A 20,593-nucleotide genomic window follows, 5' to 3' on the forward strand; every position below is an offset into this window, starting at 1 on the left:
GCTCCATGGAGAACATGGCCCATGCTTTACTGAGATGCGAGCCAGCAGAGATGCAAGCCAGGCAAAAGACTTGGGATGCTGCATAGCTTCATCCCGCCTTGAAGAAGGGGCCCCTGTTGGGTGAGCGCCAACTCATTCTCAACCTCTTTTTCTGAATACCAGTAACCTCTGCAGTCATGAAGCTAACCTGAGGCCCACTTCGATTAGGGGGCTCTTAGAAAGGACACTTCCTCCGAGGGTACTTGAACGAACAGGAAAATATTCTATGGATTGCCTACTATCTACCTAGGCCCAGTGGAAAACAATCTTGACAGCAAGAAAAGCAGCAAAGAACATGAAAGGCACAGGGAGTCTATGTAGGGCAAGGTAGGGGCAGAGGAAGACAAAATCCCCAAACACCCAGGAGCTCACGAGGGGGAGCAGCACCCAGGTAAGGACTTTGCAGCTGGACTACAAAACTAGTGATACACCAAGTTTTATGCATCCCAAAGGCCACATGTGACACCCCTGGAGGCCCATTACCTGGGCACACTAAAGACGACAGGGAAGGAGGCATTGCTCTGCAGTGCAAAGAAACCACCAAAAACTAGGTTGCTTTCTGGCCTTGGCTGGTGCCCATTTTTCATCTCTGGAATGTGACAAAAATAGTTTATGGAGACCCCGGTGGGCTGTAAGAGGACTGGTGGGTCTTGTGTCTGCCTGGGGAGGACAGAAGAGGCCACACTGTAGTGTGCAGCAACACACAACTCCACCCTTTCCCTTTCCCAGCGATGCCCTCAAGCAAAGTAACTGAACGGAAGTTACTCTGCGGTATGGGATCGCAAGCCATTTTCATCCTAATGAGAAGTTATTGTATGAAGAATAAATATGCGCCAAAATCAGTTTAGAAAAAGCTGGAGAGAGAGAGGAGATCTATGTTTGTTCTGTACTGTCTTCCAGCAAAAGACTCGAGGGGCACCAACCAACACAAACAAAGATACCTCTACATAGGAAGCATTGCCAGGCTTCAACGAAGCCGAGTATTAGAAGTTCATTTGGCTGTTCCAATGCAGATTTCTCCATCAATCAGTCCACACTATTTCTCACTCTTCAACTAATCCGGCAGGCAGAAAGAAGGGACAAACATTTGAGAGGGGAGAAAAGCTAGCAGTATAAACTGGATTACTCTAACTGCGGAAGGACTACAATGGTTCTGATCCAGTATGCTGCACTTTCAGTTCCAACACTTTCCCCAACAGCAGCTCGTACCAATCCAAAGAAGGATGCCCCCAAAACCCAGAGGAATGGGCCAAGAGGTCTCCCGCTTCCCAGAGGAGGAAGAGTTCACTTGCGCATTTACCTGTTGCCGCTAAATTCCACCTTTCCTCCAAGGAGCCAAGGCAATGCCTATAACACTCCTCGCCATTTTATCCTTAACTCTGCGAAGCGGAGAGTCTTGGCAACTGGGTGGTATAACAATGAAACAAATCAAAGAAATAAAAATAAATAGATGAGGCTGTGAGTCATCCAGAGCCATTCAATGAGCATCGTGGCCGAGTGGGGACATGGGCCTGCCCACTCCAGGGCAAGTCTGGTGCTCTGAACACACCACACGGGCTCTCCCTGAAGCAATGACATTTCTCCAGGGGAAAACAACAATAACAATGTGAAACAACGTCTTCTTTCCACAACGCACAGGAAAAAGAAGAGAAACAGAAGACTTCCTATATGAGATCTCTAAAGGGTCACGCAGTTAATGAGATTTTGCTTAGGAGTGATCAAAAGACGACTATTTATGTATTCCGTTAAAGCTTTTTATACTTCAGTTTTTCTCGTTTTTACATCTATTATTGCATGCTTAAATCTTTACAGAGATGCTGAGTTTTACTTAGATTTTATGCTTTTTAAAAGTTTTATTAAATGCTTAATTTAACAGTATTTTATGGTTTTAATTGTGCTGAACCACCCGGGAAGCTTGAGCTGCCGCTGCGTGCCACCAAGCTGTCTCTGACGTATGCAGACTGTATGAATGAAAACTCTCCAAAATGTCCTGCCCATTACAGCCTGCCCAGAGCTCCAGCTGCCAGTAGAGAAATGCAACAGACAAGCTGGTAAGCCAGAAGCATTGGGAGTTCCTGCGACTGCGTTGCTATTATACCGCAGGAAGTTTCCTGGGTCATCTGTTCTGGCCACTGAACTACTGGAGATCTGCTGACAGGATGATCTTTGCAAAGGCCTCCAATGCAATGCTTAACATGGATCACTTGCATGCAATAACTGGAACAGTCAAGGTAGAATCTTTAGTATTCTGGCTAAGCAGAGCCTCAGGTTCAAAGCATCCAGTCAAACAGAAAGAGAACTGCCGAATCACATTAAATCAACAGCCATGGAGTTACAGCTAGGCAAAGTACTGAAGAAGCTTGGCTGCCCGGCGGGATTCTGTGGAAAAGTCTTCCTTCTCCTATGTAAACTAAGAGCCCCTTTCATCCAAGACCCAACACCAATGCCAAGAAAGCTACAAGCAGTTCTGCTCCCCCAGTGACTACGTATGCATGATTACCAGGTTTTTTCAGGACAATTTTGTCCTCACTGGTAAACACCATACACACTTAGGACGCGTGCCTATATAACGACAATGTGTGCGGCAGTCTAGATTTTGCAAGTAAACTGTCTCTCCTGTCCTCTGCGATTAACACAGCCGTGACCATCTGATAAGCAGCCACAGCAATTTCCCCATTAATTCACCCCATCGCGTTTACACTCTGAGAGTCTGTATATTAGTGATGCTGCTGCCTGGCACCAGAAGCAGCATCAATGAATGTCAAATTTGATCCCCGATTCCGTCTCCATGGTGGCGGTTCTAGCAAGCCGATGCTCCTTGGAGCTACTGGTTCTTCCATGAGCTACAAAAACGAACGGGATTAGGATAACCACTGACTGTATGTTCATAAAGGTTTTGCTCTCGTGTTTTCTCATCCCTAAGAATAATATGCCATGTCTTCCTTCATGAAGCTGTTACAAAACATTGTTTGAACTACACAGGATAATCTTCGGATTATCTGTTTGAAATCTGCTTATTTTAGCACGACACCAAATACACTCAGGATACTTTGATTTGGAGACCCTGGACTTAAACATGCTGTTCAAGACTTGAACTTGAGGACTGAATGAAACAATGAAACGACAAAATGACAATAGTTGAAAGTATTGTTTTTATGTGCATAATGGAGTCAATGCGGAGTGGAAGCCTCCACGGCATCAAGGAAGTAGTCCCATTTTCTGGCAAAAACTGTCCAGTTTCTGCAGCTCTTATATAACACAAAAATAAGCTACACTTTGCTTACAGCTGCAGTTGTTGACTTTATTTTTAATAATTAGTAAGGTGGAGGGGGGAAGCCAAAATATGGGGAGAGGTGCAGCTCGGGTGGGACAATGTGATGGGCTGTGAGACGGAGCAACAGAAGACATGAGCTTTTTTCTCCTCCATCTCAGGCTCTTACACAAAGCTCTCCCATCTGGAACGACTGTCCCATCGAGCACAATGGGCAGCCAAGTGTGCCTCCTCTTCTGAAGATGGGCAAAGGCATCTGGAGGGCCACCATTCCCAGTGCCACCTGCACTGGTTAGGACTGATGGGAGTTGCAGTCCAGCACAGGCAGAGGGCCACAGGTTCCCCATCCCTTGCTCTACTGAAATAAACAGCGATGCCTGCATGTACACAAGGTAAGAGTGTTCGCACAGTGTGTAAATTTCATGTACACTATTTCAAGAACTGGTACAAAAACCAAGCAAGGCAGACCATGTTAAACTGAGTGAGGGGGACAAGGCTGGAGTAACAAACAGCGTCTTACTGAAGGAAGCCCACAAACCTGATGGCCAACGCAAAACGCCTCCCCCACTTTCTTACTCTAGCAACTAAGTTAAGAGTTGTGCATGCCAAAGAGAGAGAGAGCCAGTGTGGCGTAGTGGTGAAGAGCCTGGGACTGGGACTCAGACGATGCGGGTTCTAGTCCCCGCTCAGTCATGGAGCCAGCTGGGTGACTCTGGGCCAGTCAGACTCTCAGCCCAACCTACCTCGCAGGGGTGTTGTTGTGGGGATAAGATGGGGAAGGAGAATGATGTAAGCTGCCTTGGGCCCTTTGTAGGAAAAAGGCAGGATATAAATTGAAAAATAAGTAAATAAAATAAAATAGAGAGAGAGAGAGAGAAAAGCTCCCAAAATCTTTCCTCCAGAGAAACCATTTCACTTGCATGTTACATCCTGTGCATGAGCCCTGGACTGTCAGAAGGGGAGTCCTGATGAGGACAAGTGGACGCTTACGGTGCTTCCCATCGCCAGGGTCCACGGCTGAGACGTGGGCGACCAGAGGCAGGACAAGCGCAACTGAGGCGCCAGGAACAGCGCGATGCAACTGCAGGCAAGACAGAGTCCAAAGGCAGGGCTTACTGGTCAGTCCAAATCACAGTCAGGGCACAGGCTGAGGTCAGGAACCAGAAGACGGCATGAGGGCAGAACAAGGACGTGGTTGGGGGCAAGTCAGGGGCCGGGAGCCGGGAGGACCAACCGAAGTGCAGGTACCTTGGAAAGGGTAAGAAGGGCGGGAGACACAGCACAGCATCGCACACGACAGGGCAACATACACGCCAAGAAGCAGGGGACAACAGGAAGCAGGGGCAGCACGAGGCAGGAGCTGGGCTGCAGCCCGCAGGAAGCCCTGTGCCGCTGAGGCGACATGGTGAGGCAGGACAGAGGTCAGGCAAGAGGCAGGCACAGCAGCAAGGCAACACGGCAAGGCAGGAGACACAGTGGGAACCAGGGGCAGGAACGGGCAGGTAGGATGCAGGCACAGCAGCCAGCCAGCAGGAGGACCTGTGCTGCTGAGGGACATGGCAAGGGGGGAGGCAGGAAGCAGGGCAAGGGGCAAGAGCAGCCAGGCAAGGTGGAGGCCCTGCAGCTACAGGAAGACCTGTGTTGCTGAGGCGGTTCTGGAGGGAAGAGCTGGCTCTTCCATAGCTCGTCCCCAGGACCCCCAGCTGGCGTTCCTCCGCAGAATGAGAGCTTCAGCAGGGCCTGTGCAGACAGTGGCAGCTGTTCAGGCTCTAGCCACCAGAGCAGCCCAGGTCCTAATACCCACGAGTCCTCTGTGCTTGCCGGAAATTCAAAATGCTTGCCAGAAATTCAAAGGCATGACTTGTGACTAAAATGAACACGCCTTCCCAAATCAGCTTTGTCCAGCGGGCGGCAACTGCCATGTGGCACTCCGAAAGTCGAAATACTCATTTTACTTTTCATATATCACTGCTTTATTGGGAACAACATATTTTAAAAGGAAAGGGAAGGCAGATGGTTTATTAAGGCCAGCGTGTACCTACATTACTTAACTTTTCTGGCAAAAGGCAACCAATAACATACTGCCAAGAAACAGATTTTAAGGGTATGTCTAGACTTTGACTCACATCAAACAGATGTCAAGAAATCTTGTGACCCGCTCTGTGACAGATACCCACAGGCGTATAGAATTCTTAAAGCAACAGCCTTGTGGCACCTTAAAGACAAGCAAATGCATTGCGCAGAAGCTTTTGTGGACGCTGTTTCATCAGATGCACCAAGTATTAACCTCAAACTGGCAGATATATATGCATGAATTTGGAATCAGGCTGGAAGGTGTAAACCGTGTGCTCAGAGGAACCTAAAATGCAAAAGGTACAGGAAGGGGGAAGTGCCTTAAGAGTTCAGCCCCTTAACATAACTCAATTGATGTCCGCCCTGCCCCATCTGAATGTATGAAGTCAAGAAACCATCATCCTAAGCTCTGAGTGTTGACTGGGTCATTCTACGGCATGCGAGTCCTTGTTTGAAGCCACTCCAATGTTACCTTGGCTGTGTATTCAAGGTCATTGTCCTTCTGCAAGGTGGAACTCCAGCCCTGTTCCCAAATTTACCCAGGCTTTCCTCTAGGGTTGCCCTAAAATTGGTGCCATCCACCTTGCCCTCCGTTCCCAGGCCCTGATAAGGAAAAGGGTCCCCACAACATGAAGCTGCCGAGCACCATGCTTCCAGGTGGGGATGATGTTTGCAGGGCAGGGCAGGGCAGGGTGTACTGTTGGCCTTGTGCCACAGGTGGTGTCTTGCACCATGGCCAAAATGTTCGATTCCAGTCTCATCAGACCAGAGAATTTACTTCAATGTGTTTGCTGTGTCTCCTACAGGCCTTTTGCTATTAACAGTAAAAGTAATTTCTTGCCACACGCTATAAAAGCTACTGTCCCGTGGACAGTTTCACTCATCAAGGTCTCTCCTGCTCCTTCAGAGTTACCAGCGGCCTCTTTGTTGCTTCTCTAACTAATGCCTTCCTTACCCAATTACTGGGGTTTGGTGGGTGACTTTCTCTAGGCACAAACACATTTAAGGAATATCCTTTCCATTTAGTAATAGCAGATTTAATAGCATTGCTTTGACAGATCCTTCATTTTCATGGAATTTAGAAAAGTGTGCACATTTATTTTGACATGTGATGGCACTGCAACTGCACACAGGTAGACTTAACTCTGGAAGAAGGGAGTTGCACCAGATCTTATTGAGATATTCCTCAGTGGGTGGCAGGAGTGGGGGGAGGAGAGATACATATGCAACCAAAAAGTGTCAGTTTGTTTTTCTTTGCATAGCTTTTGTGCCGCAATAAAACCAACTTTCATTGTGTTGAGTTTTTTGCATATAGTATAACAATGCCAATTAAATCAATTTCTGTTGTTGCTGTAGTGGTCGTTACATTTTTATACCACCTTACTGGGCTCTTTGGGCAGCGCACAAATTCAGTTCCAGGTTTTAATAGAACAAAATGCAGAAAGGCAGTGCGACTAATACATATCCTTAAAAAGCAGTAATTAAAAAGCAGGCAATTTGTACAGACAAATTTAGAGAAGTATCATGCAAATGTGCAAGTTTAGGTCATTTTATTTATTTATTTATTTATTTATTTACTTACTTAAAACATTTCTATGCCACCCCCATCGCAACAAAGCCTTGGGGCAGCTCACAACAAAAACAAACACACACATATAAAAATTATACAATAAAAATATTAAAACCCGGTGCATCTTGGCTTAAAAATTTTTTTGTTAAAAAAACCTACATAATTAAAAATTAAAATAAGTTTTAAATAAAAAGGTCTTAGCCTGGTGCCGAAAAACAAATAACAAATATTTTGTGGCCAGCTTCTATCTGAAGGGCTGTCCGAGCTACATTCAATTTAAATATAAGCATCAGAAGAAGAGATTCCAGCCTAAAGCTGCACATCAACAAGACAGTGAGCAAGGCACACCCAGGTCACTCAGTCACAGGGCTTCAGACTATACAGAGATGTACTATATGATGCAACTTTGAAAGCCAGTATGTCATGTAAGCCTGTAAGCTTGAATGCACGTGGTTCAAGTCGCACTGAGGCCAGAGCCAGGGCTCAACCTTGCAATGAAAACAGTGCCTCTGGGCATGTGCAGGGGGCCCTTTCATCCTTACACAGATCTGGGAGTAGAGAGCAGGTTCTCTGGGCCAGAGGACTCTGCTGTTCTGACAAGTGAGCCTCGGCCCCTCCCATCCTGGTTACCAAGCTCTGGCAGAAATCCAGCAGGACCTGCAACCGCACAGAAGACGGCAGCCTCCATGTTCTGCGCCCAAGCCGTATTTGGGCATGCCCTGCAGGCACAACGCTGACTTAAATATAATTCAGCGCACTGGAAGCACGATGCTAGCAATTAAATTTTAGTGCAACTTTTAAATCTCAACACTACCACTTCTAAACATCTGCCTCCAATAAGCAGCTCCAAAATTGGATTTTCTAATTAAGCGCAGGCTAAAAACAAAAACCAAGAGGAATGCTACCAGTTGCCTCTGTTGCGAGGTAACACCATTCGCTGGAGGTTGATATTATCTGCAGGGTCATACCCCATAGCTCTGGTGCTCTCAGACAGGCACTGTGGCTTTCATGGATGAACCCTTTTCTCTACAATAACTTGCTTCGCTTTCGCCTACTGCCATTCCTTATCGGTCCCAGGTGCTTAATTTAGACCTCCACTGTATGAGCCACTGCCGTTTCAGAACATTTCTAGAACTACAGCACTTGCTCATAGGAGTGTTTGCAGAAAAACAGCCAACGAGGCTTCCTTTAAGTGGCTCCCCCGTCACAAACAAATGAGTAAAACCCAACACACCGTTTTAAAAGCCAGGGTAGTGGTAAAGAATAGGCTGATACGCTCTGGTGCATGGACCAGATGGTGCCGAACAATCCATGAGGGGAGATAAAAAGCAAACAAATAAAACAATACAAACAGGGTAAGAACGTGCCTGTTGAATGGGGAGAGGCAGGTACTTCCCAAGGAGAGGCCTTTTCAGTGGTGGCACCCTGGCTACGGAGTGCTCTTTGCACCTGCACAGTGGTCATTTCAGCACCATCTCTCTATTTCCCTAGGATTCTGAACTCTTTCCACTTTAATGGTATTAGTGTGTTTTTAGAGCTTTATACTGCTCCTAACTTTTATCTTGGTTCTTAGCTTTGGTTTTATTCTGTTTTAAATGTATGGTTTTTATATGGTGCTTTACTAAGCTGTTGGTGGTGATGGCGTTGTTCATTCCTTTACTGACAATAGCCAAAATTCTCTGGGTAGTTATCAACAAGGTACAAAAAAAATAAAATACATTATCGTAAGTTACAGCTTTTAAGTTTGTTTTGGGAACCACTCAGAGAGCCTCAGTTGATGGGTGGTATATGAACATAATAACAAAGGTAGAGAGCGATTTAAAACACACACACACACACCCCACAAAAGGCCAAAGTTTGTACCATCTATTACTGAGAAACAGCAACTGAAGTACAGCTGTTCACGCTCTCATATCAATGCTAATCATACCATAACCTTCCAGATCAACTGCGTACACTCATTCCTGTGTGCCATAAGCCACATTTCAAGTGGTCGCCCACCTCATTTGATTCAGTCCACAAACACGGAGGATCTGAGCAGTTCGGAAGTGGATCTGGAACTAGTTTAGTCTGCAGCTCAGTTCGAGCATCCTAATTCCTGGTTGGCCTCACTGAGCGTATGGGGAGAGCTGCAGCCAAGCCCCGTTCCTGCCATGCCTTTCCATCGCTCCACCTGTGTGGGGCCCAAGTCTGTGCACCCATATCCATGGAAGGCACTCCATGCCAGCTGGGACACTGGGAAAGCCAAGAATAGGACACCTGCACAGGGGCACGTGTGGCAGGAATTTAGGCACTGGATCCTACAGGATAAAGAAGCTGCATTGTACAAAAGGGCTGTGATGAGTTGGCAAAGCATTAATACTGAAGCTACTGTGCGGGAGCATAACGTACCTGGCTGAATTTATATTAGGCAGCTAGAGTGAATGGAGAGCAAGCAACATTTTCCTCAAAGTTACCCAGCTACACTTCCAAAGGCTTACAGACTTCTGTCAGGTGGCCAAGCCAGATTAATATCAAACAGTTCTATAAAATCTGCTCAGTATCTCCTCAGAGCCAATCAGATTCAACTCAGAGGCAGGCAATGCTCAGGTCCAAAGACAGAAGGAGTACAACTGGGCAGCCGACAAACCGCTTCCCCTCCCCTATTTTCTGCAACCTTGTCACATAATCCAAGTTTTCGCGACAAACCTCATTCTCTGCCATGTTAACTCTCTGCGGCATCTGTCACTGCCATGAATGGTTGATCATAAGTACCTCTGTAGTCATCTCAGTGCTATTAAGCAGATGGCAGCGCTAAATCCAAATGATGTAGTACATCTCCCTGGTGGACTTTGTTTCCATACCCTACCATTATGCCACAATTCCTCTGAGATAAATCTTATGCATCCTAGAGAACATTAAATAGTGAGCTGACATCGGCAATTGATGTATTAGCAAAGGTTTGCATTTGCCCATTACAATCTTTGCAAATACTGGTGTGGAAGACATTGGAAACCTTCAAAGCGCACAGGCCACTGGCTGTGTGCATTGGGTACTGCAACGCCTTTAAACAGAATCTGAATTTCAGCACAATTTGTCTTCACAAAACATGTCCAAACTGCAATTTGCCGAGCTTTACAAATGTGCCTGTTAAAATTCTGTCTTTCCATTAGACTCTAATCAGAGGGCGTTTTTTTTATGAAATTATTCTAGCATTAGACTATTCAAAGAACTCAAGGATTTCTTGAGTCTCTAAATCTGAGAAAGATTACTGGGTAGAGCTTAAGGAGAATAATTCAACGGCATTCCATGAATACATTGTGGCCAGAGTTAAGTGATTAGAAGTATAAATAATGCACGGATAGCATACACATTAATACAGGAACAGACATGTGGAGGGTGGTGTTTACAAGGCGTTTATACTTCAGCAATTCAAAGCCCAGCTAGATGAAGAATTACTGAAAACCAAGCCACCTACTGCTTTAGGGTGGCTTTCAAAAGAAGACTGCTCAACGTGCCAGACCCGCTTGGCCGTCTCCTGTATCGCCATCTGACCATTTCGCTTTCTTAACTTTGTGTCGAAAACCTAGCTTCTGACAGCTTGATATTCCAACAGCTTGTCCCAAATCACCAGAGTACAATATAAACAAGTGTTCAGCAATGTACAGCCTTCAAAATCTACACAATATTGTTGTCCTCTGTGTTCACTGTGGAACACTGGACTGGCTTAGCCTTGGCTTGTCTCATTAAACATATGTAAATCGGGGTGGCTAATTTGTGCTGAACATTATCACTCAACATTAAAGAGTTGCATCATCTTTCTCTCTTTAGACAATAGAGCCAAGTGACTAAAAGCCAGCACACGTCCAAGGATACGCGATATACATTCTAACCAGCTACCAGAAGTAGATGGCCATTAAAATGTCCATGAGTTATGTTGCTGGGAATGGATTTTCTTAGGACTAATGAGAATGTGTACTTATGGCTAGACCACGGGAATCAAAATGATGCCATTGTCCTAGGCCCCCACCACCTAACAGATGGCGATCGCTAGTCCTAAACAACATGAATGCATTTTTAAAAAAATATATTTCGACTGAGTTGTATAAGAAATTTCATCAATAGTTTATGAAAATATTTGGTTTTCAAAGAAAGCCTACAGATTGCTTTGAATTTAATATTTACCTGCTCACACAATAGCTACACAAGGCTGAAGACTCTATTAAGTGAGCATTCAAGTCTAATTATCTAGTGCACTTTAAAACAGTGCTACCTTGTTAAGCTAGCTTTTGCCAAAAATATCGTAAGTAGGTCAATGTATTTGTATAATCAGATACCTACTAATGCATTACGGCACGGCAGGAAGGTATGACCTTTTCCCATGACCTAGGGGTTTTCCAGGGGATGAATTGACAGAAGAGAAGATGACTGCCTCTTGGTGAGGCAGGACTGACTCCTGGTTCATGCCATGAGACACGACTATGCTAAAAACACAATTTCACCCAGAGCTGGCAGAGATGAACAAAGCGTGTCACGAGCTATGTCCCAAAGTGACTGCCAGATGAAGCGCTTCAGTCTCAGGGAAAGACCACAACTCAGGATGACAACACTATGCACGCAAAAGGGCCCAGGGGAAAGGACCAGTAGCAAGTGATGAAAAAGGACTGGAGACCCTGGAGGGCTTCTGCCAGCCAGGAGACCACGCCGGGCTAGCATGCAACACTAAATGAGCAGCTTCCTCTGTTCCACGCCCTTATCAGGGATCCTCTGCCCCTTAACAAGGGCTGCAGATTTCAAGGGAGTCACTCAAAATTAAAGCTTCTCACTCTATTAACACACTGCATCCTACATGCATTTGCACAAAGCACCCTCCCTTACCTTTGCGCTGAAGTACTATAGCTGTTATCGTAGGAATCATAACTCTGCTCATCATACGAAGTGCCATATCCGTCGTCATATTCCTGGAGAAACAATCCAGTGCAAAGGCAATGTTACAATTCAAAAGACAACTGCATCAGCTCTGAGAATTCTGATTGTTCAGCAGAAATGGTGCCCCCTTCTGAAATCTCAATGTATTCATGGTGCAGCGGCCACTCGACCTCCAGGTTTTGGATATAGAGGAACTAATTCTGAGCAACCAAAGTAGCTTTGGACGAGTGTTTCTTGGACAGTGGTCCTATTGCTACAGAGAAGTTTCAGGATCAGTTCGTGGAACTGCTCAAGGAAAAATGGCAAACTCCACTGAGTCCACTGGATAGTTCGTTGGATCATGACTCGGCAATGGAAGACAAAGCTGCACTGTTAGTGCAATACTCAATGAACCGCAAAGGTTAGGGTTGACCCCTGCTCTTTTAATCTGGCATGTACCTACATCTTGGCCAAGGGTTATCTGCTGGAGTTTCAGAGCAGATGGGAAAGAGCTGCTGCCATCAGCCATCCATCCCTTTCTCCCATCCTCAATTCTGCTCACCTGGGGTCCATGAGAGAATCACCAGGCGTTTCCCCCATTGCCTGAATCCCCAAGAGCTTCCCAGATGCTGCCGGAATGTGGAAACATAGTGGTCTCTGCAACCAGACCTGCATGTCCCCTCCTGCCCAAGCTAGCAAAGGAAGCAGCGTCTGTCCCGATGGCCCCACGGCCCTGCCAATGCCAACAAGAATGTTGGAACACGCTCCAGCTGCCCTAGAGCATCCTCGGCAGCTCCGGTGACTCATCCAGGAAAAGGTGACAGACAATACTCTGATCTCACCAGTATTCTGGTCTTACAGCTTAGAATGGCACTAAAGATAGCATCCCGTCTGTAACAGATACACACAGGGCACTACAGCTGATCTCAGTCAAGGGCGGAAAACTGTTCTGCTCAGCCTTTCAGAAGAAAGGGCCAAGACTGTGATGCTTATACCAAACTTAGGGTCAATGATTAGCAGGGGACCTTTTCCCTCTTTCCCATGCATATCATCTCGCAGTGATTATGCAATTCCTCTATGCCCAGGAGCTGCTTTAATTTGTAACATGACACCTTCCTGATTCTCCACATGCATTTCTATGTACAGCTTTTCTACTGCGTGACTGATGGCAAAATTACCTGTCTTATAGGACTTACAGCACAAGTGTGCAAGTAACGTTTACACAGCAAAAGAAAAAACTCGGAGTAATCATCTATATAAGAGGATGATCTGACTTAATGGCACACTTGAACTACAGCACCAAAAATGTAGGTAAGAGACTCATCTCAAATTCTCCTGCAACCCACAGATTTCCTTTAAATAGTAATCATCAAGTGGAGCTCAAGAATGCTTTAAAGCTTGCCCTTAATTAGGTTTGACATCTTCATGTTAATGTTTTCTGTATTTGAGGTTTCAAGTGCTGCACATTTATTCTAATTTGGCCAGTTCTGCATATAAATTGATATTCTCTGAATTGTAAACAAATCTCAGAGTTATGAATTTCAAACGAATTAGGCCCACCACTGGTTTTTACAATGGACAGCTCTGTCTGGTCATGTTATATACATTTCTATTGAGCATCTTTTGGGGTCGGGGGGTGATAAGTGTCCTTTAGCCTTGATCCTTTGATGCCTTAGAGAAATGCTAATGAAAATGTTTGGCAAGATTATAAAAGTGCTCTATGACAGCCCACCTAATGCCCACGAATCTTAACCCTCCCCTCTTTCTCCAAAGGGCATATTGCTCCAATATTTGCTTGTCAAGAATGCACTCCTATAATGTTTGGATATGGTGTGTCTTGACTTCTTGATATTTCCCTCCCTCTGGGTATGTAATGCAGCCACCAGGAATTGAATTCCAATCTTATTAATTAACCTCTCCTTCAACACTGTAAGATTCCTTTCTTGGACTATGTGGTCCCAAGGATGAGATGCTGATATTGAAACTGCCTTTGTTGACATTGACTTAACAATAAACAAAATAAAACTTTATTTGCACATTAAGCACATTAGTTTCAAGATGTTCTGTAACTTATTTCTTTAGTCAATAAAACAGCATATAACATAACATCTGACTGAGCTATTGCACTCTTTTCCTTCCCAGTCACTCCTCACTCTCAGTTCCACCTTCTGAAAGTGCTTTGACCAGTCTTTATTCTCTTTATGATCTCTGTTCACTCTTTCCCCTCTGCACTCAGCTTCCATCTCCCACACCCCTATAATACTGAGCATACTGGGTTTTGACTCTCCTGAGTTGCTAAGATGTCCTCCCAGCTTTCTACTTCTTTTTTCTTTAGCATCTCTTACAGTGCTGGGAAAAGCCTTCTGAGAGTCTAATGAGAAGGCTGCTCTTCCAGATCCTGAAAATTGCTGGCTGACCACAACTCCGACTGGTCACTGCTGTCTGATGGAAGCCATCTACTTCTCTCTCCTCCCACACTTCCAAACTCCTCCCACACAGTCACTCATCCCTCTCTCCCCCCAAACTTTAAAGGAACACAGTCTCGTAACCCTTGAAATCATTACGCCGCTCAAGTAAAAACTTCAGCTGCTGAGAACAGCAGCTTCCCAGGGACCTGAACAGTGGGAAGCTTTCTCAGATAGGCTTCCTGGCTCATTAGCCAGCCTTCAGAAGGAATGTCAATTGACACACTGCATTCTTCTGTGTGCATTTCACAACATAAACCATGGCTGTGGGAACGCCTAACCTAAGTTCAGATATGTGTACGGCACACTTCTCCGTACAGTGCTGAGCTTGGGTTTGTTGCTCTGCTTTGTGTGGCAGCAGCCACGAGAACGAGGCTCCGGCAACATTGCACTAATGGCTGCCCTGGGTCCGTGGACTTATGGAAAGTGTTCTCTGGCCCCTGCCACCAGCCGGGAGACACAGGGTCACTTGGAGGCTGCTTCCCCTGCCTCTCAGGAAGAGCACCATGGCAAAGAGTATTATGCCTGGCCCCCTCTACCGCAAGAGTGGCAGCAGTGGTTACAGGGACCTTCCTCGGCCTCTCCTTGCCAAAAAGGACCCTTGCAGGGGCTGCTTTCCTGCCTCATCTACCCACTTTTATCAAATCTAGCAGATTTGTGATCACACGGACAGGGCTATCTTCTCTTTTAATATCTCCAGGGATGGACAGAGGGACAGATCTTCTGATGCTATGGACTTCGATGCCCCAAAGCCTCTGCTAGCACACTGCTGGGAGCTGAAGTCCCACACATCTGGAGATCCACTTTCTGCTCAGTTCTGCTGCAGACCACTTAGAACATGTTAGGTGCTTTATCAATGATAATTAGCAACAATTGCCTCGCACCGCTAGAGCTATGCAGTAGCTTTGCATCAGATCTCCATTTATAAAGGAGCTTCAAACAGCACCTCATACAATTCCAAGTACTCCCGCGAGAATCGAAGAACATTAGCTGCTTAGCTGCAAGACCCCCTGTTAGCCCTCTATGAATCAGGGTAGCTGACAAAGCTCCCATCAATTTCTCTGTTCCTGGACTGGCAGGAGCAGATCTGTTTAAAGGACAGGGATATCCCAAGCTACCTTTCGCTCACGTGCACATGCCCGCCCTATTGTGTACAACCAGCTACTTGGTCGATTGGTTACTACTTAACTATGGTAAAACTCTTCTGTGCATCTATTTAGTGATACCGTTCATTGATCGAGCTCCACTTCTTCAGTTTACTGAGAGTCTGTATCTCAACCTTCTCCCCTTGTCTTGCACCGTCTAAATTAGCCCTCAAGTGTGAGACCTAATCCAGGGTATGTGAATGCATGTATCACAAACATGCAACATTTGCTTGGTAGGCAGCAAGAAACCAGGGTAGTCCTGCCTCCAACTCACTGAGTGAGGTCATATAACTGATGTCATCCTGTGCTTCAGTGTCTCTTCAAAGCTATGCCAAATCTCACTTCTTTGGGCTGCCTCTAGAATAAAGAGTCCTGTGTCGGTTGCTCGCTTTGTGAGAGAGCAGCCTTGCCAGAGGGTCTGAGGACACCCCGCACATGCAAGGGTGGCCATCCTGGAGCCACTGAGGATGATGAGTCTGGGCTACTCCAGCAGCTCCGGCCGCTGAAGTGAATGGAATGTATTGCTACATCCCTTGCCTACTACTGGTCTGAAGATTAGGATGAATAGCATGACCAGTGTCTGAAAGTGAATGGCCAGAGGACTGGCCCACAATCCCCAGGCATGCTGGGAAGAAGACAAGAAAGAAAAGGAGAGTGGTAGCAGCCATCTGCTTCCCTGTGACTGGAGATCAGGCAGTGTTTGCAGCTGGCTTGGCCATAACTCAACCATGGCTTGGGTCAAAAGATGTGATCACCATGAACTACTGCCTAAACTCACACTGTAATCCTATCCATACTTACTGGGGAGTATGGATTAATAAGGGGTATGAATTCCACTTTGAATGATGTGGAACTTACTTGCTAGTAAATCTATGAAGGATTAAGGTCCCTTACATTCTTGGTGAAGACTTAAAACTATTTGTAGTAACAAAATATGACTTGCACAAAGCAAAAAAGAAGAACCAACTCCTATTTCTGAAGCAGTGTACTCTCCCTTTTAATTAAGCTTCCCATTACATGAAAAGTCAACCCAGTTGACGCTACTAAAGATTAGTTTATTGTCAGAAATTATGCAAGCAGTCCTGGCACGGAGAAGTCTGACATCAATGAAACTTGTGAATGCCAACACAAAGCAGCATCAATAAAACACAGAAGTGTCTAATTAAATTTCTTTTGCTAATTTCAGAGATGGGCAAAACCTCTTGTAACCAATCTTTCCTTTTTAAAATGACAGGCCTATGAAGGAAGTGCATCTGTATAAAAACGTAACACATGGTTTGCTATTCCTGCAGAGTGCAGTAAGTCTCTCCAATATATGATACTGAGTTCCTTAATTGCTTGGAATCTACAATTGCAAAATGCAGCCACCAAATTGGTAATTCAATTGCAACCTGCAGGATGTGATTTGCATTCCCCTCCATCATGCTGAGCCTTTTAAGAAAGATCATAGCACTTTCTATCACCTGTATTTCTAGCTTAGCTATTTCTTCTGTAACTTTATGTATTTGTGTAAAATTTTTATATGCTGTCCCTATATGCAGAGCATCTCAGGATGGCTTACAATCATAAGAAAACCAGTGCCCCTGACTAACTCTAGGACACAAGTACTGGCCAAGCGATGGGCAGGATAATCCTGAAGCCATGTTTTTAACCAGGGCTATTTCAAGAGCAGAGTTTGAAGAAACATGTTTAAGACTCTGAAAGTGAGCCCATCCGAATCTTTAAGATCAAGCTGTGGCTGCCCTTTTGCTCTGCTTTACAGTGTTAGAATATATCTTATAGGCAACTAGGACAGTTTTAATTGTGCAATTAGTGCAACAGGGTGCATGTATAGCTTTACTGCTTAAATCCTAAAATATTCCTTTTCCAACAGATGCTGCTACCAGCAAGGCAGAGCATGCCATGGGAGCATTTTGTAAAGATGGACCTAAGAGAAACAGTTGGCATGGAAAGCATTAATAAACACACTCATCGATCACCTTTGCACATGATATAACATAGATCGAAGGTATGATATGGGGATACACTCTGAAAATCAATGCCCTAGAACTGCATCCTAGGGCAAGGATGGGGTTCTCAGAAAGTCAAATCGGGGTTTTTTTTTCAGCAGACCATTAATACCGATGGACAATCTTGTCCACTGCTCCTGACTGTCCCCTGCAACACAAATGAGTGTGTGTTTGGCTGGGGGAGAGTGTGGGACACACACTGAGCTCACAGGTGATAATGATACCACGGAACAAGTCCTGGCATTACCTGGCATTACATGACTGGATGTTCTGGGGAAGGAAGCAATGGCCGTCCAAGATGCTACTGCATTCCCATCTCCCATCAACCCCAGCCATCATCCCCAAAAGTCAAGGAAGACTGGAGTTGTACCCAGCAGCATCTGGAAGGCCACAGTTTCCTCAGCCCTGCCCTAAAGCATTCCTCACAGTAGCCTTTCAATACTTCTCCGCTGGACATGCAAGAGAGCTGGTGGTTGTCCAAAGAGAAATGAAGGGAAAGGTGTGAAATCCAAAGTACTTTTCACAGGGTATATATTTAAGAGCAGATATAAGGATGAAAATTTGGACTGTACTTTAGTATATTACAGCAACTTGAGAACACAGGACATGGTCACAGAGTAGGAGAGTTGGAAGGGGCCAAGGAGGCCTCTGCTCAGGTCAGGCACCAAACTGACCATTCCTCTCGCATGGCTCTCCAGCTGCATCTTGAATGCCTTTAGTGTGGGAGAGCCTCCCTCACTCTAACTCACAACCTCCATAGGTCATTGGTTCCATTGTCATGCTGCCCTAACCGTCAGGAAGTTTCCCTTGATATCTAGCCCGAATCTGGCTTCCTGTAACTGGAGCCCATTATTCCGTGTCCTGCACTCCAGGACGACTGAGAAAAGGTCCCGTCCTTCCCCTTTGTGACAGCCTTTCAAATACTTGTAGAGTGCTACCATTTCTCCTCTCAGTTTTCTCTTCTTGAGGCAGAACATGCCCACTTCTCTCAATCGTTCCTCATAGGGCTTTGCCTCCAGTCTCTGGATCATCCTTGTTGTCTTCCTCAGAACCCTTTCCAGGTTTTCTGCATCTTTTCAAACTCTGGTGCCCAGAACTGGACAAAGTACTCTAGATGAGGTCTGACTAGAGCTGAGTATAGGGGAATTAGTACTTCACCTGATTTGGAAGTGAGACTTCTATTAATGCAGCCTAAAAGAGCATTCGCCCTTTTTGCAGCCATATCACATTGTTGACTCATATTTAGCTTGTGACCTGCAACAACTCTGAAATCCTTCAGCAGGATTGCCGAGTCAAGTATTGCCCATCTTGTACCAATGCGTTTAGTTTCTTGACATTTGCCCCTACTGAATTTCAATTTGCTATTATTCTCAGCCCAGCATATAACCTATCAAGATTACTCTGGATTTTTTTCTGCCTACCAGGTATTGGCTATTCCACCCAGTTTTGTTTAATTTGCAGAGTCAATTATCCTAGGTCACAGGGCAATGTATCTGTTTCAGGTTATAGTATGGTACCTAAATTTGGTTTGGTACACTAATTGTAAATCAATCTGAATTAAGGAAGAATATTATAGGGATGCAAACCATTAAGTATGATGTAGAAAATGTGGATAAGCTTCTCTTGTAACACTAGAACCTGAGGTCATCCCATGAGGCTGAGTAGTGGGAGACTAAGGAAAGACAAAGGGAAGTAACGTTTCACATACCTATTAAAATCATGGATTTGGCTGTATTAATAGGCAGCAATTTGGGATGGACTTAGAAGGGGATTGTACATACTCCTGGAAAAGGCTATTAATGCTACTATTAAGTCATGAAGGCTCCATATGAACTCCAGCATCAGGTCTCTCAACAACAATCAGTAGGGAATAGGAGCAGGGGGTGCTACAGCATCTGCGTCCTGCTGGTGGGCCTCCAATAGCTACTGAGTGAGCCACCATGTGAACACAAGGATGCACTAGCTGGGCCTTGGCCCAGTGGAAGATCTATGCTCTTGCATAAGGATGAGGCTAAGTGCAGTGACTGCTATTCCACGACTCAGAAGTCATTTGTTTTCCTTAACACTGGTACATCCATGTGTATCGTTCTTCAAGTCTACTGATTTCTGGAGCATTCTGTACAATAGAACAGCTCAGATTTAGGTGCTAGTACTTACATAGTCTCCATAGGTATCCTGTGCTGGAGGTGGTGGAAGAGGCCGGTAGCTTGCAGATGGAGGAACTCCTCTTGTCCTTGGAGTTAGAAGACCTCTGCCACGACTGACAGGTCCTCGGCCCGGTGGTATTCCTCTTGGTGCAGGTGCCCCTCTTGGAACACCTGCGGGTGGAGGTGGCACACCTCCACGGGCTCTAAGAACAAAAGAGTAGTTGAATTTCCACAGAAAAATTCTGCTGATCCTCCACAAGGGTCTCCATTGCAAACGGTGAAGCATGGATCAACACAGTGACTGGGCGGGAACAATCCTGGATAGTACCAATTTAACCAAAAGTATCTTAATTTTTCAAATTTCTATGTTTCCTGAGAGCTTCCACAGAATATCACACCTAATTAGGATTACTATGGAATAAAAATGCATAAGTGCCCATCATAACGAAGCGATCAGACAGAGTCACACAAACTTATACATAGAACACCTATCTGAAGAACTAAGTGAATGATCAGCAGTCTTGGTGGACAAGCTTGTGAGACAGAAAAAGAAAAGGCATTAGAGAAGCACAGGGAACAAGTGCTTTCCAGATGGTATTGGACTGTAGCACTAGGCAGCACAGCCAAGAGGTGGATTGTGGGAAATGAAGCCCAGCACCTGGGAGGCCCCACCTCCCCTGTTCCTGCACTAGAGAAATGGTGAATGAGACTGATTTCAAGTACCTCTTTGAGAAGGAACAGCTATCTTTATGAAGCATTCCTTACAGGCTGTTTCAAGATCACTACTAGGGGAGACAACAGTGAGAACAGACGGATCACGAAATGGTAGATATCTAATTAAAGCAGTTTATTTAGATATTTCTCTACCTCTGAAATAACATTCTCTACCTCTGAAATACAAGTTTCCCCCCATCTATAGAAAGTTCTCGAGCCTCTTTAAGTACTTCTTGTTTTGTGGGCTACCAACTTACACAATCACCAGCACAC

General features: G+C 45.3%; 1 protein-coding gene across 3 annotated transcripts in view; it reads right to left on the reverse strand.

Moving 5' to 3' along the window:
- KHDRBS3 (KH RNA binding domain containing, signal transduction associated 3) overlaps positions 1-20,593 on the reverse strand; it is a 107,860-nt gene that overhangs the window by 14,492 nt on the left and 72,775 nt on the right. For all 3 annotated transcript variants that reach the window (XR_006416877.1, XR_006416878.1, XM_044452817.1), the window contains exons 6-7: positions 19,617-19,809; positions 11,811-11,893 (exon numbers count right to left, since the gene is read on the reverse strand). Coding sequence is in view for 1 of the 3 variants with exons in the window: in XM_044452817.1 (XP_044308752.1) it covers positions 11,811-11,893; positions 19,617-19,809 (276 nt within the window). In the remaining 2 variants the exon portion in view is untranslated. The remainder of the gene's footprint in view (positions 1-11,810; positions 11,894-19,616; positions 19,810-20,593) is intronic.

Source organism: Varanus komodoensis, unplaced genomic scaffold (genome assembly GCF_004798865.1).
Source record: "Varanus komodoensis strain SLA01 unplaced genomic scaffold, ASM479886v1 scaffold75, whole genome shotgun sequence".
Lineage (NCBI taxonomy): Eukaryota > Metazoa > Chordata > Lepidosauria > Squamata > Varanidae > Varanus > Varanus komodoensis.